The sequence below is a fragment of the Tenebrio molitor genome, unplaced genomic scaffold (assembly GCF_963966145.1).
Source record: "Tenebrio molitor unplaced genomic scaffold, icTenMoli1.1 SCAFFOLD_404, whole genome shotgun sequence".
Taxonomy (NCBI): domain Eukaryota; kingdom Metazoa; phylum Arthropoda; class Insecta; order Coleoptera; family Tenebrionidae; genus Tenebrio; species Tenebrio molitor.
Window position 1 is genome coordinate 1 of NW_027184141.1, and position 22,403 is coordinate 22,403.

Sequence of the window (22,403 nt, forward strand, 5' to 3'; positions counted from 1 at the left end):
CTGATCTGCCTCGCTGATGCCATGCTTCTCGCACAGCTCACGGTACGTCTCCTGCGAGTTGAGCCAGCTTGATCTGGTTCTTCTCGGCGGCACCCTTACCGGATGCTTTGACGACTTTCAGGAAGACGTTAATCGAGGGGATGTCCATGCCCAGATCACGAAGTATGTTCATGACCTGGTTCTGGTAGACGTACGCTCCGTAGGTTTCCTTCAGCCACTTCTCAAAGATCGGGTGAACGTAGGTCACTTGATCACGAAACGCTTTGTCCTTCCGCGCTCGCTCAACGTGTGCCGTCTGCCCGGTGTCCATCGCGCCAGGCATGTAGAGCGCCTGCCAGAGCACACAGTCCTTGGTGCTGTTGATCGGCATCGACCGACCACCCTTCGCCTTCGTGTATCCCTCTTGATGGAACACGCCGGTTCCGGTACGTCCTGACCTGAGCACCTTCAGCGCTTCAGGATCGTTCTCCGGTATCCAGGTGAGGTCGTCCGCTTTCGACTTGCCAATGAGACTGTTTGCGATCTTCATAGTTCGCAAGGTCGCCTGCCCCAAGATGTCCATCTTCAGCAGTCCGAACTCTTCCACATCGTCCATGTCGTACTGGGACACCTTCGTGTCTGACGATGCGACGAGCATGGTGGGAACGTAGTCCCCGATCTTCACATGCTCACCAGAGAGGAGGATGCCTCCGGCGTGGACGCCATACGACTTGTAGACGCTATCCATCTCGATCATGCGACGAAGACCCTTGTAGTCCTTGGGCATGACCTCCTCGACCTCGCGGATATCGGTGATGTCCCCGTACTGCCGATTGAAGATGCCCGTTCCATAGGCCTTGATTTCTGCCTGAGTCGGGGGCTTGTCTCCACGTCGTGCGTGCTTCTCTGCAAGCTTGATCGATGCCCGGTCGAAGCACACTCGCCGCTGGTACGTGAGCCAGGTCTGAAGAACGGAGCCACCCTCACGATCCTCGCGCTCATCGTAGGTAGAGCCGAGCTTGTTGAAGGTGCCGATCTGCACGGCGTCATACTTGCTCAGCAGATACGCCACGAGGTCTGGGCGTCGTGCGTCTTCCACGTCCATGTCGATGTCAGGGGCTTTCACACGATCACGTGACAGGAACCTCGCGAAGTCCGTGCCCCACTTGATGGGATCGATCTGTGTGATGCCGAGCAGGAAGCAGACCAGGGAGCCGTTCGCAGAACCACGCGCTTCGACGAAGACCTCGTTCGCATGGCACCACTCCACATAGTCACGAACGATGATGAAGTATTCCGCCATCCCCAGATCGTTGATGACCGACATCTCTTCGGCCAGCTCATCCAGGTAGACCTTCTCCTTCGCCTTGCTGATGCCGTTCTCCACGAAATACTTGGCGAGTGCATCGGTGCAGAGCGTGCGCATCTTCCGCTTCGGGGCCTTGCTGATCTTCGGCACGTCGTTCTTGAAGTTGTCCAAGGGCGTGATGCTCAGATCGTGCAAGTCTAGAAGTCGCTGATGCCCGTCCTCGATGGAACTCCACACCTCATCGCTGTAGTGCTCGCGCACCCAATCGGCAGTCGCCAGATGGAACGAGTCGCCAGGGAACTCGTCGTCGATGCCCGCGTAGACCATCGTCTTCATGAGGTTGTGGGCTGACTTCTCGCCCTGGTCGCAGTAGTGGCTGTCCTGCCCTGCCACGACGGGGAGGCCGTTCCTCACAGCGATGTCGTAGAGCGCGTCCACGATGTCATCGTCGGTGTCGAACCCATGCACGTTCTCGTCGGCGCTGTGGTCGATGTTGTGATGCTGAAGCTCGACGAACAGGTTCGGGAACCATCGGGTGAACTGCCGGATGATCTTCTCCGCGTTGACCTTCCCCTTGCCGCCTTCGTTCCGCACCAGCGTCTGCTGTACGTAGCCGAAGTAGCACCCGGTGTAGAACGCGACGTTCTCGCCATGCTCCATTCCGAACTTGGCTAGGTCACTAAGTGTGAGACGGGAGAACCGATTGAACCTCGGTCGTGTATGCGAGAGCGACGAGAGTTTGACCAGGGCCTTGTAGCCATCCTCGTTGAGAGCTTGGATGCCGAAGTGGTAGCGCTCCACCTTGGGAGCACCCTTCTCCAAGTTGTCCCAGTCATCGCGAGTCGGGTCGATCAGGTAACCCTCGAAGCCAGGGAAGAACTTGATCCCGGCTTCCTTCGCCGCCTTGTACCCCTTGACCGTGCCGCTCATGTTTCCATGATCCAAGAAGCCGATAGCAGGCTGTCCCATCTTCGCGGCCTTCTGCACAAGTCGCTCAGGCTTTGACATGCCGTCAAGGCTTGAATGATTGGTGTGCGTGTGGAGGCTAAACCAATTGCTCTTCACGTTACCTCATTTCCATTAGTCGTAACTCTCCACCCAGTAGTGGCCGCACGTGCAGTGATCGATGATGCCGCTGGCGGCGTGGTATCGATGTATCTCATGAAGTCTGACGCGGTGCCAGAGCTTCAAGTTCTTCATGGGTGCTCCTTCTGTAAGTGTGTAACGTGTGCGCTCCCGGCGCGGGAGTTGAACCCGCGACTTCACCTATACCGGGATGCACGAACGGGACACCAGCCGCTAAGCCAATGTCCCGTTCGTGGGTTCCATACTTACTCAGTACGGAGGGTCATTCGGTGGGTAGAGCTTCCTTCAGGCGTCCTCGTCCTCGTCCTCATCGTCCTCGATGTCCTCATCCAGGATCAGCTCGATGATGGCGTCGGCGTCGAGACCCTTCAGCTCCTTGGCCGAGAGACCGTACTCGTCCTTGGCCTCCTTCTTCAGCTCAGCCAGGGACAGGGCCTCAAGCTCCTCGCGAAGATCGCTCTCCTCCTCCTCGTCCTCATCCTCGACCTCGGCCTCCTCCTGGGCCTCAAGGATGGCGGCGACGTACGTGGGCTTCTTGGACGCCTTCTTGATGTCCAGCTCCCACTCGGTGGCAATCTCCTTCAGCTCAGCCAGGGAGTAGTCGTTCAGCTCCTCCTCGGTGTACGCGGACTCATCGTCCTCGTCGTCGCCCTCGTCCTCGGCGTCGTCCTCATCCTCGGCGTCGTCCTCATCGAGGTCTTCGTCATCGACCTCTTCGTCCTCGTCCTCGTCATCCTCGTCCTCCTCATCGGAGTACAGATCAGCGAGCAGAGCGTCCACGAGGGTGGCCTTCGACTTCTCCTTCTTGACCTCGGAAGCCTCAAACCCGGCCTCCACGAGACGCTTGCGAAGCTCGGTCAGGGTGAGAGCCAGAAGCTCGTCCCGCTCCTCTTCCAGGGACGAACCGTCAGCCTCATCCGCGACGACCTCCTCGGGAGCGACGACCTCCTCCTCAGCCTCAGCGGCCTTGGGGGCGACCACGGCGCTGTTGCCGTAAGTCTTGATGATCAGGTCGGCCAGCTCAAGGAGAACGGCCTCGGCGGTGGAAACGGTGTTGGTGGTCTTAGCCATGGTGATTTTCATACCTTCCGGTGTCATGCGTGGGTGTGGGGTACTGCATGAGTCTACGCATTAATGTGTAACGCGCAAACGGTCTGATCAGCGGCGTGCGCGACGCTTCACAGGGGTCTTCGACATCGACTTGCTCACCGGTCGCTTGCGCTTCACGGGCTTGTCGTCATCGTCTTCGTCATCATCTTCGAAGTCGTCTTCGTCGTCCAGGTCCGCACGACGGCGCGGCGTGCTCCGTCGAGATGCGGCGGTGTTGCGAGTAGCACGTCGGCCAGTTGCACTGACCTCCTCCTCGCCACCGGCGATCTGCCGCATGGCGTCCTCATGAAGCTTTTCGAGGAAGTCCATGATGTCGATGAGTTCCATCTTCGACTGACCGGGCAGGTGCTCCGGGGACAGCGCGTCCACGTCGTACTCGGTGTTGAGGCCGGTGCCTTCCTTCGTGACCTCATAGTTGCGATCCATGATGGTGTTGTACCGGTCGTACTTCTTGTACAACATCTTCGCGACCGACTTGGGCATCTCGAAAACAGTCACACGATCTTCATCGATGCTGTACACGGTCGAGTACCAGCGGGGCTTCGACTCCATGCCCTCCTCACATGCGATGCACCCGCCATCCATCCCGATGCAGGGGTAGGAAGTCTGGCGACCCTGGTCGAAGTGCTGTTCCACTTCGAACCACTCTTCAGGCTCCGTGAGGAACCGGACGACGACGCCCTCCGGGGGAACGCGCAGTGCGTACTTGCTACTGCCACCCTTCAGGGACTTCTCGAACCCCTTCTTGGAGCCGAGCTTCTTGGCCTTGATAGCCATTCAGTTCTCCTTCTGTGTTTCTACCGAACGGATCGTCGGTGCGTTGGGGACGACTTCCACATGTAGTGGGTCGGTGGGTTCGTCTTCAGCGGTGGTGAGCATGGGACGAAGACTCTCGATCTTCGCACTCACTTTAAGGAGAAGGGGATCATAAGCCTCCATCACGTTCGGTGCGGCGATGCCGTCCGACACGCTCATGAGAATCTCATACTTTCCGTCTTCTGTCTCTCGCTCGATGACGTAGGTCCCTCGATAGTGGGTGCTCACGTCTTGACCTCCTTCGGTACTGGGCCAGGCTTCTGGTACGGCGGGTTCTCGATCATCATGTTCACCTGGGCTTCCGAGTACAGGCCGACGTAAGTCTGTCCATACTGTTCGGTGCGCTCAGGGGTCACGTGTTCGTTGTCGCGCCACCGAGCGAGAGTAGCAATGCTGATCCCGGTAAGTCTGCTCACCTCACTTCTCGTGTAGTAGCCATCGGGTATCTTCCGGCGGACACCCTTTCCTTGGTCATCATTTGAGTGGATGGTTGAAGTCACCTCCCCCGACCAAACCGTAGTGCTCTTGGTAAATCCTGCGGGCGTCCTCGAAAGTATCCGCGTTGGTGATCCTCACGAAACCCTCGGGATCGTTGTGCGAGGCATGGGCGAAGCGCTTCATGCACAGTTCGAAGATGGTGGGCTCCATGCTCTCGGGCATCTCGTCTTCCATCTTTGCGATTTCCTTACCGGCCTCCTCGTTCATCTTCATGGTGGCCAGCGACTTGTCCAGCGTCGGCAGGAACGCGACGACATGGTACTGAGACAGGTCGCACGGATTGTGAGCGACGAGTGCGAAGGTGCTCTCGTCACGGTCGTCCTGCATCATCTGCACCGTCAGGAAGTTGAAGTCCATCGCCGCCTTCAGGTTCTCGACCTGCGCTCTGGCAATCTCGATGTCGTGGCGCACGTCGTCATCTTCGGGCAGTTCGCTGGTGTTACGGATGTTGATCATCGTTTCCTCTTTCCTGCGAGCAGGCGCTGTACGTCTACCTCGCGGCTCTTCCGTGCTCGTTCGGCGTATACCTTCAGGCTCTTGCCAGTCACCACGACAACCGGCTCAGGCGAGCTGGTGGGTGGTGGGGTGGGCATACGAAGGTTCCGCTTGGCCTCGCGAGCCGTAAAGGAACCTCGGTAGTCAGGGTGGAGATGGTTCCACTCTTCGTCTTTCCAATGGGCCATGTCGCAATCCCATATGTACTCGATGGATCGTGGAAGTGTGGAGCCGCTACGGCAAGCGCATCGCTTGACGTTCAGGCTACATCTTCCGCACACGTCGAAAGCGATGCAAGTCCCAAGCTTGGTGGTGATCACATAAGCGCCACCATCCTCGCTCAGACTCACGGCACCTTCAGGGCCATTCTGGAAGGGGCGTAGCTTCGACTTGCGCTTCTCCTTCCTGCTCAGGACACCGGCGATGGTCTTCACTTTGAGGTGACCCTCACGTAAGCCTTCTTCGGCTCCTCGCTCCGGGATGCGAACGCGATTTCCGCATCCATACTTCCATCGACCACGGCGTCTTCGAGGGCCTTCACGTTCAGCACCTCATCCGTGATCTTGGTCCACACACGAGGGGAGACATGATCCCTCAGATAGTCCACGTCGTACAGCGTGCTCATGGGACGAACCACAGTCGCACGATGGAAGCGACCGTTGATGTCTTCGCCCTCCCAAGTCTCATCCGCACCGTCCAGCTCCTGGACGATTTCGAAGATGGTCGCGTTCAGCTCGATCTGCTCCTTGCTGATGCGCGCCGCCTCTTCGGCGTTGGTTGCGCGCTTCGCAAGCAGAGTCTTCAGCGTCTCCTCCTTCGTGGGGGTCAGCTTCGTGCGCGGCTTGGACTTCTTGATGGGGACCGGGCGCTTCTTCTCAGCCATTGGTAGGTCTCACTTTCTGTGTATCAGGGGATGATGTTGACGTAAGTCTGTCCGGTATCGACCAGTCGCCTCAAGGGGGTCGGTGTCGTCAACACTGCGGTGCATGTACACATCTGCGATGGCATCCAGTGGGATGACCACAGTCTGAGTACGCGCCTTCGTACGAACGGCGTTCACCTTCCTGCTGGTGGCGAGAACCGATGTCATGAGCACGCGGCAGGTGAGGTTGCGTCGTGCGATGCTCTCCACATAAGCAACGGCGATCCCACTATCCGTGGCGTAGTTGTCCGTGATGGCGACGATGCGACCGATGAGCTGGTCCTTGTAGAAGTAGTCCTCGCCGACGCCCACAGTTCCACGGTAGGAGTTGTGAGAGCCGAGGACGGTGAGTTCCGGCTGGGACCTCTCTCCGTTACCGGTGTCGTTCATGATCCTGTCATAGACCCTGACCGCTTCACCCTTCAGGTGTTCCTGGTTCATCGGCCACGTGTAGGTGGGGACGTAGCCATTCGCGTAAGTCTCCGTGTTGGGGTCCTCGTTGCTGAGCATCGCGTTCGGGTTGATGCTCAACACGCGGAGCTGGCCGATGGAAGCTCGGCGGCGCTGGATGACTTTGAACAGTCGCTCCAAGTCGTCATCGAACTTGCCCATCTTGATGCCGACCACGGTGTACTGCTTGGCCTTCTTGATGGCCATCTGGGTGTCGCTCATATCAGCTAGTCATTGCCTCCTTGACGATGCTCCGTGCGAAGTTCACGAAGTCTTTAGCGGTCTCGGTACGAACCACGATGTCTGCACCGTGATCCAAGTTCATGCGGGTCCTGTACATCTCGTAGTAGCCCTTCCCGAACATGTTGGCCAGTCCGACGGTCACTCCCTTCTTCTTCATCGTGTGGATGAGAATGTCCGCGTCATCCACGCCGTCATCGTTGCTGGTGCTCGACCACGCGCCATCGGTGAGGATGAGGCACAGACGATGGGCACGGTTGCTGTCTGCGAGGATGCGAGCCGCATCCGACAGGGCCGAAGTGGGTTGCGTGCCGCCGGTCGATCCAACCGAGGTGTACTGGTTGGTCTCGCGCACGTTCGCACGCTTCACAATCTCAGAGTCCGAGTTGAAGAACAGGGTGCTGACGCGTGCGTTGTCTCCAAGGGACTCGATGCCCCGAGTGATAGCCCACGCGGCCTGGCACACGCGGTTCATTTCGCCACTCATGGAGCCGCTGTTGTCGATGAGCATTACGACTTCCATCGACGACGCTGACAGCTTGCCCTCGTCCCACACATCGAAGGCCGTGTCGTAATCCTCGATGCCGTGCATGGCGCGCTTCATACTCACACGACCGGAAGGCTGGTGCGTCATGAAGCTGGGATCGGAGTCCTCGATGATCTTGCCGAACTCACGGGCCATGAGCTTCTGCATGAGGATGTAATCCGGCGAAGGGTTCTGCTTCGAGTATGAGCGGGACGCGTCCGCCGAGTGCAGGCCGTTGCCATTGGCGTTCTCACGGATGTCGTTGACCTCGCGCTGAGAAGACTCATCCTGCATCGCCTGCTTGACTGCCTCCTGGGAAGCCGACTCCATCATCTGCTCAAGCGTCTGCTCCTCGTGGTCTGCTGACTGTGTGTTTCCTCGTTCGTTGCCAACGCCGTGTCCGGGAGACTCGTTGTCGGCTTCGCTGTCTTCGTCCGACTTGCTCTCTCCCTGACCTCCCTCGCCCTCGCCCTCGCCTTCGCCCTCTCCCTCCGATTCGTCGTCGCCATCGTTCTCTCCGTCCTGGCCTTCGCCCTGGGAGTTTCCTGCTTGCTGGTCGTCGCTCTGGGACTGCTGAGCAACACGCTGTAGCGACTGCTGGTCCTCGCTCCCGCTGTCCTTGTTATCAGCGGCCATGTGGGCTTCACACGTGCAGAGGAAGTCGCTGGTGAGTGCGGTCTTGAAGATGTAACCCATGTTCTTGGGAAGCGCCCTCATGAGATTCATGTAAGACTGAACGAAGTGGTGTTCGGCCCACTCTTTAGGAACGTCCTTACCCTTACCCGATGCCGAGTACGTGGCATTGAGATAGCTGTTGATCGCGGCCATCACCTGAGAGTCATCAATGGTGACTCCGTAGTTCTGCTGAAGATCGGTCAGCGCTCGGGTACGGATGCTCCGAGCCACGTACGGTCGGAGTGCGAAGTACAGGTACGACGCAAGCAGACCAGTTTCACGCGTCGAAGTTCCTGCGGTGACTGCGTTCAGCACGGCTGAGACCTTGTTGTAAGTCGCAGACACAAAGTATGAACGCGTCGAAGGGAAGGCCGCGATCATCAGGCGCTCGACACGTGCACACTCGAACATCTGGAACAGGCTCCCGGCGTATTGACTCAGGTCCATGTAATCGGTGAAGCCGATGCGATCAGCGGCAGACAGGTCGAAATGGTCCCGGCTGAAGTTCAGTGCGGGGCTGTACTTGCGATGCCCGATCAGGTGGTAGTTGTAACCGAGGGTGGTCACAATCGGATCAGCACTCACGCCGACATCGAGGGCAGGGAGCTGAACTGCCTTCCGACCCGAGCCGCCTGACTGGGCCGAAGCGCGAATGCGAATCTCGCGAAGAACCTGCACCTCATTGACGGGGACACCAGACCAGTAGGGCGGTGGTGTCCCGCCGCTCACCCGAACCTCGGTGCGCTTGCCGAGAAGCACAGTGTCAGCCTGGCTGAGGGTAGTTCCGAGACCTCGCGCCATGCGAGCGAGGGGGTTGAACTCCTTGGTGTAGTGGTCGCTGTGCTTCATCGACGTCTGAACCTGCTGGGCCATGTTGGTAGTCCTCCTATGTAGAAAGCTTGTAAGTGTGAAGACCGATCACCAGTCCTCGGATTCGTCTTCGTCGTCGTCAGAACCCCATTCGAAGTCGATGCCGTAGCGACCGAATTCAGGATCGACGTAATCCGGGTTGTCCATGTTCTTCGAGCGAAGCTCTTCAAGCATGGCTTCCGTCCACTCGGTGCCTTCCGCATCGGTGACGACGATGACCTCGGGAGCGCCGAACAGATCGATCTTGATGTTCTCGCTGTGGGTGTCCATCACGACCTTGACGGCGGGGCGCTCTTCACTGCTGAAGTGGTTCACGAAGTTGGTAATCGCAAACTCAAAGGAGAACTGGGCGACGCGCTCAAACTCCTGAAGCATGTTGGTCGAGACGGGGGTGAACATCATTCCCTCCTCAACCTGCTTGCGAAGTTGCTTGCCGACATCACGAAGGTTCTGGGAGCTGATGAGCTTCGCTTCCACCTTGTCGTCGTAGCCCCAGTGGAGCTGGATGCCGAACCGGTTGCGGAAAGCCTGGTTCAACTGCTGGGTGCCGGAGTAGTCCGGGTTCATGTCCGCGACGATGAGCAGGTCGTCGTGGGCCTTCACGACCTCACTCTTGTGATCGAGGAGGGTGATTTCACGACGACGGTCGAGAAGTCCGAACATCACGGTTGCCACACGCGGAGGGATGAAGTTCACCTCGTTGATGAGAAGCACGCCGCCGTGGCGAACGAGGTCCGTCACAGGTCCGTCCTGCCAGACGAAGCCACCGGCTCCATCGGGGATGAACTTGCCGAAAAGCTGAGACGGTTCGACGCCGACGTTGGAGGGCACGGCGTAGAACGCGTGATCGTTCTTCGCGGCGTATGCCATGACGGCAGTCGTCTTACCGGGGCCGGTCGGTCCTTCAACGAGAACGTTGATGTTCTCGCTATGGGCGAAGCCGAAGATGTCGAAGTCTTCCATCCCGTCAATCTTGCGGGACACGTACTCCTTCACGATCTTCTTATCGGGGACAGAAGCAAGCTGGTGTGAGGGCACGCTGGTGGTCTCTTCCTTGCTGGTGTGCTCGGTGAGCCGCTTGCGCTTGGTTGCAGTTGCCATGATTCACCTTTCCTGGTGGATAGAGTGTCGAAGTCTGATCACTCAGACAAACGCGCATCTGGTGCGGAAGTCTTCACAGATACGCGCAAGTCTCAATGCTCAGGTGTGGGGGACGTACTGCTCGGCGTTCTCCTTATCGAACTTCGCGACTGCCATGTGCACGCGAGTCATGAGCCGAAGACTGTGCTTGTAGCTGGTGGTCGCGAGCGACGTGTCCATCCGGTAAGTGTCAAGCGCGGTCTTGATCATGTCATCGCGCATCTTGCACGGCTGAGGGAACACGTACCGGATGCGCTTCGCACGATCACGAAGCGAGTGCTGGGCCTCGCGCACGTTCGCGTTGTAACGGTCGAGAAGCGGCTCTGCGAGGGAGTCCATCTTCTCGATGGAAGCTTCCACGTTCACGCGCTCGATGGCGAACGCTCCGTGGTCAAGCTTCGCTCGGAGGATCGAGTAAGCGACGTTCCGGGCTTCCTTCTTGATCGGGTTCGCGGCACCGGGGAGGTCGGTGGCGGTGAGGTCGTTCATGTTGTCTCCTTTGGTAGGGGATTGTGTGTAGTTGACTAGCAACTCAGGCAACACCCACAGTGTTTCTGTGGATGAGCCAAAGCCTCTAGGCTTCAGGGCCGTCTCTCTACAGCGGCGTAATCCTCGCTGGTGTTTTAACCCCGCTCACACTCTGATTAGACGACCTTGCAGAAGGTGTGTGAGTCGGTCGGAAGGGTAGGTGTGCCCGCTGGCCTACTAGGCGGGGCATCGTTCAAGTAGCTGATTCGTAGGGTCATTCAATCTCGGGCGTCGTACTGTTCCGTCCTGCCTCGGTCGAAGTGAGGTCCATTCAGGGGCGGAGAAGAAACGACGACATGCTGACTGCCTGGTTGCCTAGCGTCTATCGGTAGCTGGACCTACCGGGTTCCCTCCTGTCGTTGCCTGGCATATGCGCTCAGTGCGTGAGCGCCACCTAGTGGGCAACCGGATCGGGTAGCTAGAAGCCCTTCCCGTTTCGCTATGGGGGAGTCGCGGTCAACAACACTCACAGATCCTTACCCGCTTACGTGGGCCTTGGTCGCACTCTCATGCTTCCTTGTGATCAGGGCCTCGCGGCCCATTACGGTTCCTCGCCTCATCTTCAGGGGCTGTGTGTGTCTCGCGCTATCCAATTATCAATCCGGCTCCCGAGGGGGGCCTTCCCTACCGCACTAGCTAGTTCAAGTCTTAGCGACTCTCACTAACTGACTGCTTCAGTCTATCGTGACGTAGTCACAATTGCAAGTCGAGACTAGCGCTCTGATCTGCGCTTATACATTTTCTTTGATGACTTTCATCGTTGAAAGTGTCAGATAGCGACGTGAGACTCACAAATAGAACGAGGGCAGGAGACCCGGCTTGTGGGAACCGAATCGCCTGCCCTCGCAGTCGCCCATCGTCAGAGATACGCGTAAGCGTCCGCTATCGCTTCGTCAATCTCATGACTCGCCATATCACCAGGGTCCTTTGATGATGTGTGGTTGTAGGTGGCGCTCTCCACTGAGAAGTAGCGCCGCAGATCGTGGTCCCGTCGGTAGGTCTTCTTCGTCTCGCGACCTACCCGAATCTCACTAAAGCCGAGTGCCGCGCTCCGGCACTTGATCCCTGCTTTGTCGTCGTCGAAGAACAGAATGACACGTCGCACGTCGAGGGCCTGAAGCACTTTGATCTGCTCCATGCTCACCTCACTGCCGAGGATCGCCATGCCAGGGTAGCCAGCCTGCCAGACCTTCATGGCATCGATGGAACCCTCTGTGAGCACAACTGTCTTTGCGTTCTTCACCTTCGCGACTCGCCATGCCCCGAACAGGTGGTGCGACTTCTTCATGTTCTTGGGGTATCGATAGCGAGGCATCGCATCACGGTCGAGGTAACGCTTGATCACGCCGAGGAGGTTCCCGTTGATGTCTCGCATTGGGATAGTCACGAACTCATCGAGCACGTGTGCCCCGAGCTGGAAGCCCTTGATCGTCTTCTCTTCCAGGCCACGGCCAGCCCAGTAGTCATGCGGCAAGTCATACGACGACAGGAAGGACTCTGGGAGCCTCCTGGGGCCGTTGTGCGGCATTTCTATGCGTCGGAGTGCGTCGTATACGTCACGGAGCTTTACGGACGTGTCTACGCCGCCCAGGCCTAGATGACGAGCCAGCGTGTGGACGTTGCCGCGTGCCCCACAGCCGTGGCAGAAGTAGACGCCCAGCTCCATGTTGAAGCGCATCGAGGGTTTCGAGTCTTCATGAAACACACAGCGACAGTCTGCTTCGGTTCCATGGATTGTGATGATCGGCAGATTGTCTCGGGCAAACGACTCGTACTTCATGCCGTCTTGCCGCCGGACGCTTCAAGGGCATGCGCTCGCTCCACGTCCTTCGCCATGAGGTCTTCTGCCTGGTCCAAGGTGATTTCATGGAAGTCACCGCTGGTGGTGTCGAACTTGTTCCACCACATGTAGCCACCCTGGCCTGAGCGGAGCTTCGCGAGACGGGCCTTGATCACGCGGTTGCTCTTCTTCTTCAGGGTGATGATGGCGTCCGCGTCCTGGCCGATGGAGTCCGACTCTGCGAGGGCATCTGCCGAGGCAGGCTCCTTGCCCACACCTTCACGGTTGAGCTGGGCGGCGGCGACGATGGTGCATCCGTAGCGACCAGCGGCATCCTTCAGTTGCTTGGTGAAATTGCCGATGTCCTTCCACCCACCATCGTTGGCCATCTTTGCCAAGGTCAGATAGTCGAGGATGTACAGACGAGGCTGGTGGCGCTCGATCTGGGAGATGATTTCCCCGATGCCGATGCCTCGCACGTCAGACACGGTGAGCTTGTTGGTCATGCTCTTCGACATGCCTTGGAGGAATGCCTTGTACTTCTTCAGGTCCACGTCTTTACCGTGGGTGAGTCCCTGTGCCTCGAAGATCGCGCCGTCTCCCATGTGCTTCGACATGAGGTTGTGGATGCGGAAGGTCACTTCATCTCTCTGCATCTCAAGGGCGGCGAAGTGGACGTTGTGGCCAGCGAGGACTGCCGAGGTGGCCATCTGATTCAGGAACCATGACTTGCCTTCAGACAGTCGTGCGGCGACTACCCAGAGCTGACCGGGCTGTAGACCGCCAGTCATCGAGTCCAGCGAGGAGAAACCGGTGGGGATACCTGCCAGCCCACCCTTCTTGAAGTTCTTCTGCCTGGTGACTGCCGAGTCGTAGATGTCGGACCAGTCCTGGATCACATCGACATCCTTGACGACGCCCATTGCGGTGCCGATTGCCAGAACCTCGGATTGCATGCGGGCCATGACGGAATCGATGTCCCCGTCTGCGATGCCGTCTGCCGCGTCTCTGATCAGCGATGTCAGCTCGTGGCGTCCGTGTGCACGCCTGACCTCTTCGACGTACAGCTCGGTGTCGTCAACGGCCTTGATGCGGAAGTCAGGAAAGTTGTTAATGTAAGCCGCCTTCGTTGGCGTCTTACGGAACTTCTTGTAGTAGGTCTCCAGCCACTTCCATTCATCCTGGCAGAGATGAAACAGGTCATGGGTGATGTTGTTCTTCATAGCGAATGCCAGCTTGCCTTCACGGAGGACTGAGCTGATCAAAAGGATTTCTGGGCTAGTGGCCACGTTGGTGTTTTCCTTGTTCTGTGTAGATGTCCGCCCCCACAGGCGGTCGGTCTAGCGATGCTACTCCTGGCCTAGCTGGTAAACGCTGGGCATGTAGCTTTCAGAACTCGGTCACCATGGCTCGGTGGGCCAAGGCATTTGGTAGGTTCCTCTCGGTGAATCTGTGATTGTTGATTGCAGAGATGAATATATCTTGTTTGACATTCTCATGTCAAATCTGCACGTCAGAGTGCTATTCCAAAGAAAGACGGCTCCCACAAACCGTGATGGTCTATGAGAGCCGCCTCTTGGTGAGCGACACCATACGTCAGGCCTTCTTGCGAGTCGCCTTGCGCTTGGTGGTCTTCTTGGCCGGAGCCTTCGGGGTCTCCTCGACCTCATCCTCATCGGGGGTCACGAAGTTCTCGTCCTTCACCATCTTCCAGGTGGACTCGATCTTGTAGCCCCGCTTCTTCATGGAAGACACGACGGTGGCCACGAGGTTGGGGATGTTCTTCTGGGTGCCGTTGCGGGTCACCAGAGCATCCTCGGTGTTGCCAGCCTGAGCGGCGATGCGCTCCTCGATGACGGCGTACAGCGCCGGACGGCTGAAGCCACCCTCAGCGAGGGTCAGGGCAGTGATGGAGCTGTCGGTGCCTTCGAGGAAACCGAACTCGTCACGCTCCCTCGGCTCGGGCTTGGCGACCTTCTCGACCTCAGCGGCCTTGGCCTTGGCGGTACGGCTGTGACCGGTCTTCTTCACCGGTCGCTTCTTGGTGGCCTTCAGAGCCATGATGATTCTCCTGTTGTGGGTGTTGGTTACTGATTCCTACAAGGTCTAGCTGATGGTGTACAACACTACAGCACGGAACATGTCTATGTCAAACGTACAGCTCAGAGACTAGTTTAGTGATTCATAGTCCATGGTAGATATTTGTAGATAGTTACTTAGAGAGTATGTGTAGTAGATAGTAATAGAGATATGAGGTTGTCATCCATCCCTCTCTCCCTCCCCCTATAGTCCCCCTCCCTCTCTCCCTTCCTTCCAGGGGAGACGGAGCAGAACTTGTGCTGAGACGTAACTACGGCCCCACCAGAACTTGTCCAGTGAGGCCGTAGTACGCAATCTACACAGATGATCACCCTACCAAAAGCGATCGATCAGAGAGTAGCTGATGATCATAAAAGATGTCAAGTGTGCAGGTCACAGCACCACCCAACTGAAGTCGAAGGTGATGTTACTGCTCGGCCCAATGTTGACGTTGGAGGAGCCGGGAGGGAGGCGGGCAGAGAACGCACCCGTAGCCCAGTTGATGAATCCCTGTCCGGGTACACCACCGACGGTGGCGTAGAAGTATTGCCCGCCCACATGGGTGGGGCGAAGCTCTGCCGGAGTGAAGTATCCATGGACCAGGTAAGAGGTTCCCTGGGTGAAGACCGGATCAGTTCGGACCATGGTGACTTCCAGAGAACATCCCTTGGACCCATCGTCGTGCTGGACTACGGAGATGCCGTTGGTGCGGACGCTCCAACCAGACGCGCCACCAGTCTCCACCCGGTAGGGAGTCCTTGGGGCGTAGTACCACTCGTACCAGGTGCCATTGCGCATCGCACGACGCCACATGCGGTTGTTGTACGCCATGGTGAGGACCTGCACGGAGTAGTTGGACGAGACCTGGGTGTGCTCCAGGAACACCACGGAGGCGTTGGCCTCTGATGGGTATCCGTTGGCCGTGGTCACATTGGCAAGTGACGAAGGAATCCACTTGCCCGTGGTTGTCCAGTTGTTGATGTTCTGGTTCGAGGGGAGAGTCTCTACATCACGCGGCTGACCGCCGATGTCAGAGAGCACATCTTCAGGCTGGCGCATGGTGACCGTAGTGGTTCCATTGCCTCGCAGATAGGTCCCTGCCGTGATGGTCGAACGGCCAGTGCCACCCTGGGTCACAGGGAGGACGCCAGTGATGTTCGAGTCCGTGAGCTTGTGGCCGTGGCTGGACTCGGACATCTCCTTCCAGGAGTACCAAGTGGATTGATACCTGGTGCGCCGCCAGACGGACCCGATGGAGCTGTAGTCCGTGTAGGTCTGGTAGACCATCTGGCTGGCCGCAACAACCTCCAGCTTGCCCGCCACATTCGACGGGTAGTTCCGTGCTGAGGTGGCGTTCGTATTCGAGCCCTGGTGGTAGTCAGCCGTTTCCGTGAGGGTGTCAAGATCCTCGGTGGAGAGCGCGATGGGGATTGGGGCCTTGTTCCACGCGAGATTACCTTCGAGGTAGTTACCGCTCAGGCTGTGCTTGTGGTCCATGCGCGCCACGAAGTTGCCGGTGCCCGTAGAGACACCATCCAGGGTGAAGCTGGTGCTGGGGAAGGCGGCGCTGAGAGTCCGGTTCGCCATCAGGTTTCCACCACCGTTCAGGCCTGCTCCTGTGGCGATCTGGATGGCGGAATAGGCCGCGTCGATCCCGTTACGAGCGGCGGAAGCTGTAGTGCCGCCTGTGCCGCCTTGAGACACCGGGAGGATGCCGGTGAGATTGGCGTCAGTGAGCGCGTGGCCATGGTCCGAGCGGGCCGACGTGTTCTTGGAGCCTGACCCCTCGAAGACCACCTGAAGCGTGCGCGATGCCGCGAGAGTTCCACCACCGGAGAGACCAGCGCCAGCGGTCACGGCAATCGACGTGGAAGGCACTGCCAGGGCCGTCCTAGCCGCCGCCTGAGTAGTCGCCCCGGTGCCACCCTGGTTGACGGGAAGCGTGCCGGTCAGGTTGCTGTCTGTGAGGCGGTGACCATGCGTCATGGGCGCGTAGACACTGGACAGATCACCAATGTCCTTGACCGTCGCCTGCTCTTCCCACGCGGTCCAGGCCCCGCTGTAGAGCCGCCTCATGTACTGCCGGTTCGGGCTGTACGACGTGTAGAACTGGAACACGAAGTTGACTGCCGCGAAGACCTGAAGAAGACCCGCGTTCCGCACAGGGTAGTTCTGAGCAGAGATATCCGTGATGTTGTTCTGGGTGTTCTGAAGGTAGGTCTTCGTCGTGGTGAGGGTATCGAGGTTTTCACTAGTCAGAAGCTCGATATCTGGAATCTGCGCCCACGGCAGTGTCCCGATGATGGTGGAGTCAGCAAGGCTGTGAGTGTGGTTCGACCGGGCCACGGTGTTGGCCGTACCCGTACCCGCGAAGTCCACATTGAGTGTCCGGCTTGCCGCCAGGGTGCCGCCACCGGTGAGGCCGTTGCCAGCGACCACCTGAGTGGTGTTGACGGGCACCGCGAGCGCAGTACGTGCCGCCGCCGTGGAGGTAGCTCCTGTGCCTCCCTGAGAGACCCCCAGGACGCCGGTGAGGTTCGCATCGTTCAGGCTGTGTCCGTGGCCGCTGGTGGCCGCGTCGATGTCCGCGAGCACCTGTGCGGAGGTACGGAGGACCGGCAGTCCCGTTCCGTTACCCACCAGGTAGCTACCCGACGTGAGAGTGGTGCGCCCTGTGCCACCACCAGCAACCGAGAGGGTGCCGGTGACGGTGGACGAGTTGATGTCATGGGTGTGATCGGAGCGCGCCGCAGAGTTGGCCGTGCCGTTCCCGGCATAGTCCACGCTGAAGGTGCGATTGGCCGCGAGGGTGCCACCGCCAGACAGACCAGTTCCTGCCGTGAAGGTAGTCGTCACCGGTGCCGCGCCGAGAGACGTGAGAGCACCTGCCGCCGTGGTGGCCGCAGTACCGCCATTGGCGATAGGGAGCACGCCGATGATCTTCTCCCCTGCCAGATCATGACTGTGGTCGTAGCGAGCGGCCACGTCCGAAGTACCGACGTTGCCACCGTGATGGGTGGTGTTGGCCGTCGGGAAGACCACGCTCAGAGTGCGCGAGGCAGTGAGGTTCCCACCACCACTCAGACCGGCCCCTGTGGCGATGGTGGTAGCTGAAGCCGCCGCACCGATTCCGCTCCGTGCCGTGGCTTCCGTAGTGCCGCCCGTACCACCATTGACCAGCGGGAGAACACCAGAAAGCTGAGGCCCATCCAGGGGGTAGACCGTGCTTCCGATCTTCGTGTCCACATAGTTCTTTGTGGTCGCGTGATTGGTGTTCGTCGGCTCAGAACTGAGAACTACGGAAGGGGTGGTCACGACACCAGCGGCATTGACGGAGAACACCGTGGTGCCCCCGCGCACGGCACGGAAGAATCCAGCCGTGTTGCCAGTAGTGGCGAGCGCGCTGAGACCCCACATGCCAGTGGAGCCATTGTCCAGCGTCACGGCACTATCGGTCGGAACCGTCTCGGTGCTGTTGGCAGTACGTGCGGCCTGAGAAACACGAAGCGGGCCGTGGATCAGATCGCCGTTGCTTCGGACGCGCTGGTAGATCACATTCGCACTGTTCAGCACACGCTTAAGGTCGGCGGTCTGAGAGGCAAGCCCCTGGACCGTCTGAGCGATGGCATCGGTACGTGCAGGCTTCACGAGCTGGGAGAGCACGGAAGCACCCACTACGGCCCACGTGGTGCCGTCTGAGCGGTACAGGGTGCCGTTGTCCGTCGCGAAGTAGTACATGCCGGTCTTGTTCGGCGTGGGGCGGTCGTTGAGCGTTCCTTGAGCATCGATAGCCGCAAGGGACTCGATGCTCAGGAAGGTCTCGTTGAAGTCAACCCGCTGGGGGCTATCCGTGCCCGAAGACCAATGAACCAACCGCATACGTGCGGTTCTGCTCTCTACCATTTCATAATCTCCTAGTTCGTGTGGTCATCAGCCTTCGGCCAACCCAGCTTCTTCGATACCTGTCCAGTCTCGCGTATCCCAGGTGTTCCACGTCGGGTTAGCGAGTTCCACAGCGTCCCAGGTGGACTGGTGCTTATGGAAGTGGAAGGTGACCCCGGCAGGCTTGGCGTTACGTAGACGTACTGCTTCCTCCATGACGGAGATATCAGGGGACTCACTGGTACGTGTCACGATGGAGACATCCCACTGGGTTGCTCCGCCGATCTGGGTGAGAGTGGTCGTATGAGGGAACACACGAACGGTCTTCGTACCAGTGAGCACGGTGGCCACGGCATCCTGGATCGCGCCGATAGTGCCAGACGCAAAGTTGTTCCCCGACGAGAGTGCCGTCCTCGCGTCTTCCATACTCGGGAAGTGGGAGATGTTCTTACCAGCGAACTGAGCAAGCCAGGGAAGCCATTCGGTGTTCGCCGTACGTGCATCCACAAGGTCAGACGTGGCACCCAGAGGAACATCGTCAGGACGTGCAGGAACATCCTCCTTGTTGTACCCCATGGCCGTCGTGATGTAGGCCGCCGGGTTCAGGGGTTCGGGGAAATCCTGGCGTGTCTGCACGTGAGCGATGCCATCCCAGGCGTGCGTGGCAAGGGTGGTGTCTTCCGTGTACCTGTCAAAGAACGGGCCATCGGTATTGACCTCCACCAGGGCGTTGCGGATGATGACCCCCTGACCCGCGGCGTAGGGATTTGAATCTACGGCGACTGGGTAGACCATGGCGTAAACGTAACCCCCTTCCGGCATGTCCGTGATGGCACAAGAGAGCGTATGTCTCACGAAACCTTCGGAAGGTGACTGCGGGGCAGACGGCCCAAGGCGATTCGTCAACGTAGCGCCGGTGTATGCCCCGAACACCAATCTCACAGGGACACTAGTCTCATGGGTCACCATCACGTCTACAGAGAATGTGATGGTGGAGCCAGCAGGTGGAGAAAGCTTGGTATTCGCGTAAAGATAGAAGTTGGTAGCAGTGCCCAATTCAGTCATCCGAAGAGCCGGGCGAGCATCGACTGTAACGAGGGTGCGTTCATCAGTGCCAGACCACCCAGCCATATCCGTGGTGCCCGCACCGATGGCGTTTGGGATCAGGTTCTTCCGCACTTCCACCTGCTGGGTAACGACGCCCCAGTCCTTCGTAACAGGTGAGGCCTCGAAGCCACCATTGACGATGATGTTCTTCGGGTCCTTCACATACTCCTGGGTCGAGTGCACTACCTCAAGGTCACTCAGGAAGTACGCCGCCTGATGCTTGGGTGTCGGGTCGTTCATGTACAGCGCGACACGAAGATCAGCTAGGGACTCAGGCACCTGGAAAGAGCCAGTGACCTGAAGCAGGGTATCCGTCTCGACGGATCGAATCAGAGTCTCGTGAACGACCTGCGATCCATTGCTGTAGACACGAACGCCACCACGACCACCGGAGAGGTCGCCAGTGACCATCACCTTCGCGGTGTAGTGCACCAGGTCGCCCTTCGTGAGGAAGTTCAGGCCTCGTGTGGCGAGCGCGTTGAAGGCGAACGGTCGTGAGCCCGCCATGTACCAGCTTCGGTCGCTGGTGGCCCGCAGAGACACATTGCGCATGTCAAGCACGCGTGCGGAGGTTCCACGGTAGAAGTCGAGGTTGACACGGAACTCGGTGGCGTTGGAGGGGATCGTGAAGGTGCGCTCGAATCCCACCCACGTGCTGAGCACAGAGGCGTTGATGCGGTGGAGCATGGCCTCGCCCCAGCCCTTGCCCTCGTTGCGATACCAGATGAAGAGGTCCACGTAGTTCGCGTTGTTGTTCGAGAACATCTCCCCGGTGAGGGTGTAGGTGTTACCTGGACGCGTCGGATGCCAAGTAGATTCGATGAAAGACGTTCCACCAGGGATATCCAGGTCGGAAGGTTCCATTGGCTCAGTGTCGGGATCACCCATGGTTTCGTAGCGAATCCACCCGGTGCCGCGAAGGTTGTTGCCGGTAAAGATTTCAGTGTTGACCTTCTCGGACACGTTCGTGCTCGTGACATCGCCATAGCGCCCGATCTGCGTCACGTCAGAAGTGAATCGCACCATGGAGACATCGTTGATGAGCAGGCCCTTAGAGGGGACCGGCGCGATGTACTCGACGTTGATGATGGCCGTGGCCACGGTCTCAGGTGAGTTCCACGTGAAGTTGATCAGATGGGGCCGGTTCTTGTCGTAGTCCAACATCGTGTACGTGTGGACAGTAGGCCCACCAGTGTCGGGGGTGATGGTGACTCTGAGCGTCGCTGTATCCGGCACGTTGCCGTCTCGCACCATGAGGAGAGACATGTTGTACGTGGCATTGGGCGAGACATTCTGGATCACTTGACGTGCGTAGCCAGGTTGAGATTCGTTGGTGGACTTCAGCTCAAGCCAGATGCGATAGGCCTGGATTTCTGGCACGGAAGAGAGGGGGCGGTCCTGGAGAAAGACACCCGGCCCAAGGTCCCAGGCCGCAAGATCAGCATGCGCCTGTGCCTCTGCGGAGTTCTCGATACCCGCCTCGATGACCGACGGGTCCACCTCGAACCAGCCAGCGGCGTCGTAGATTGACCGAGAGTTGTGAGGCTCACCTTCCCAGCGGACACCAGGCATGTCGCCAGCGAACCAGTCACCCACTGTCGGACCTCGGGTGATCACAAGCTCAGTAATGTCCAGCGTTGCGCCCTGCTGGAACAGAGTTGAGCTAGCGCTTCCGTATCCATAGGCCAAGATGCGAACGGCAACAGTTCCGGCACGTGCCTTATGCGCCTCGATCTTAAAGTCAGTCCAGACACCCGCCTCAACATCCTTCAAGACCATGGTGTTCCCGATGTTCTCCTGGGCCTCGTTGAGAAACTGCAAGTAGAAGGCGAGCTTCACGGACTGTGACGATCGCATACGTACCGATGAAGAGAATAGATCGCCCTCAGCAATAGCCTCTTGCGCAGGCCAGGCCGAACCGTAGTTCATCCCGGTGTTGCTGGGTGCAATCGGCGTAGGGTTTGTGTAGGTGATACGCCGGAACAGCTTACCGTTCTCGACCTCGTTACTTACGACCGTACCGGTACCAGCGTTCGTGCCCGCTGGACCTGTGCCATAAGGGTTCTTCATCAGGTTCGTCTGCGGCCCGGTGCCGTAATCGACGTAGACACTCACCTTGCCGTCAGAAGGTCGAGTCCAGAGAGTGCCAGTGGAGTTGGCCGGGGTGGTCTCCTGGGATACATGGCGCACTCGACCGGAAGCTTGAAGCATCCCCTCGATGTAGAGATGCTCCTTTAGGCTCTTAGCCTCCGCCGCCTGGTCGAAGTCGCCCTGCTTCACCATCTGCTGCTCAGCACGGAGCAGGTAGTTGTGGCCACCAGATACGAGGTTGTTTGTGGTCGTCACTTCGTAGTGTGAGCGCACGTAGACATCATCGACCCACAGTTTCGCAGAGACCCCAGAGGTGTTCTGCCCAAACGGGGAGACGCGCACGAAGTAGGCATCGTTCGGCGTGTTGTCCGTGCTGTTGACGACGACCCACTGTGGACCTGATGCGCCGTTGTTCTTACCTGCATCTTTCGTGGCGATGAGGTCCATCGCGGCGTTGTAGTACCAGAGCCGAAGACCATAGGCGTTCAGGGTGCTCTGCTGATCGGTGCGGAACACTGCACCCACGTAGATGGTCGTGTTCGGCACTACGCGATACGCCTCGGTGCTTCGCAAGAAGATGGGCTCGTTGTTGTTGCTCGTCAACTGCGCAGACTGCTTCGAGTCGGACACCTGGAAGTAGGAGTAATCCAGCCCGTAGTAGTTGTAATCATCGTTGATGTCATCGAGGGTGAGGCGGCTCGAAAGGTCGAGGTAGCTGAAGCGCGCAACCAGCCGCTCGACTTGATCCTCAACGTCCCCGATGGCCGAGATGTAGTGCTTGAGCGCGTAGCCATTGATGGCATCCGCATCGCGCACCACC

At 58.7% G+C, this 22,403-nt stretch overlaps 5 protein-coding genes across 5 annotated transcripts; all 5 read right to left on the bottom strand.

Annotated features, from left to right (window-relative positions):
- Positions 1–37: 37 nt before the first annotated feature.
- On the bottom strand, positions 38–2,257 carry LOC138140848 (DNA polymerase III subunit alpha-like). The gene has a single exon (XM_069061744.1). The coding sequence runs from the start codon at positions 2,255–2,257 to the stop codon at positions 38–40; it is 2,220 nt and encodes a 739-aa protein (XP_068917845.1).
- Positions 2,258–2,659: 402 nt separating this feature from the next.
- Positions 2,660–3,445, bottom strand: LOC138140849 (nucleolin-like). Its single transcript, XM_069061745.1, has one exon. It carries the CDS (start codon positions 3,443–3,445, stop codon positions 2,660–2,662), a length of 786 nt encoding a protein of 261 aa, XP_068917846.1.
- An 8,058-nt stretch (positions 3,446–11,503) lies between these two features.
- Positions 11,504–12,424, bottom strand: LOC138140850 (DNA primase-like). The gene has a single exon (XM_069061746.1). It carries the CDS (start codon positions 12,422–12,424, stop codon positions 11,504–11,506), a length of 921 nt encoding a protein of 306 aa, XP_068917847.1.
- On the bottom strand, positions 12,421–13,647 carry LOC138140851 (replicative DNA helicase DnaB-like). Its single transcript, XM_069061748.1, has one exon. The coding sequence runs from the start codon at positions 13,645–13,647 to the stop codon at positions 12,421–12,423; it is 1,227 nt and encodes a 408-aa protein (XP_068917849.1).
- A 1,249-nt stretch (positions 13,648–14,896) lies between these two features.
- Positions 14,897–18,406, bottom strand: LOC138140852 (mucin-22-like). Its single transcript, XM_069061749.1, has one exon. It carries the CDS (start codon positions 18,404–18,406, stop codon positions 14,897–14,899), a length of 3,510 nt encoding a protein of 1,169 aa, XP_068917850.1.
- Positions 18,407–22,403: the final 3,997 nt, after the last annotated feature.

Bases quoted from the DNA above. Each gene is read 5' to 3' on its own strand.
- LOC138140848 (XM_069061744.1), bottom strand. From the start codon at position 2,257: ATGGGACAGCCTGCTATCGGCTTCTTGGATCATGGAAACATGAGCGGC.
- LOC138140849 (XM_069061745.1), bottom strand. From the start codon at position 3,445: ATGGCTAAGACCACCAACACCGTTTCCACCGCCGAGGCCGTTCTCCTT.
- LOC138140850 (XM_069061746.1), bottom strand. From the start codon at position 12,424: ATGAAGTACGAGTCGTTTGCCCGAGACAATCTGCCGATCATCACAATC.
- LOC138140851 (XM_069061748.1), bottom strand. From the start codon at position 13,647: ATGAAGAACAACATCACCCATGACCTGTTTCATCTCTGCCAGGATGAA.
- LOC138140852 (XM_069061749.1), bottom strand. From the start codon at position 18,406: ATGGTAGAGAGCAGAACCGCACGTATGCGGTTGGTTCATTGGTCTTCG.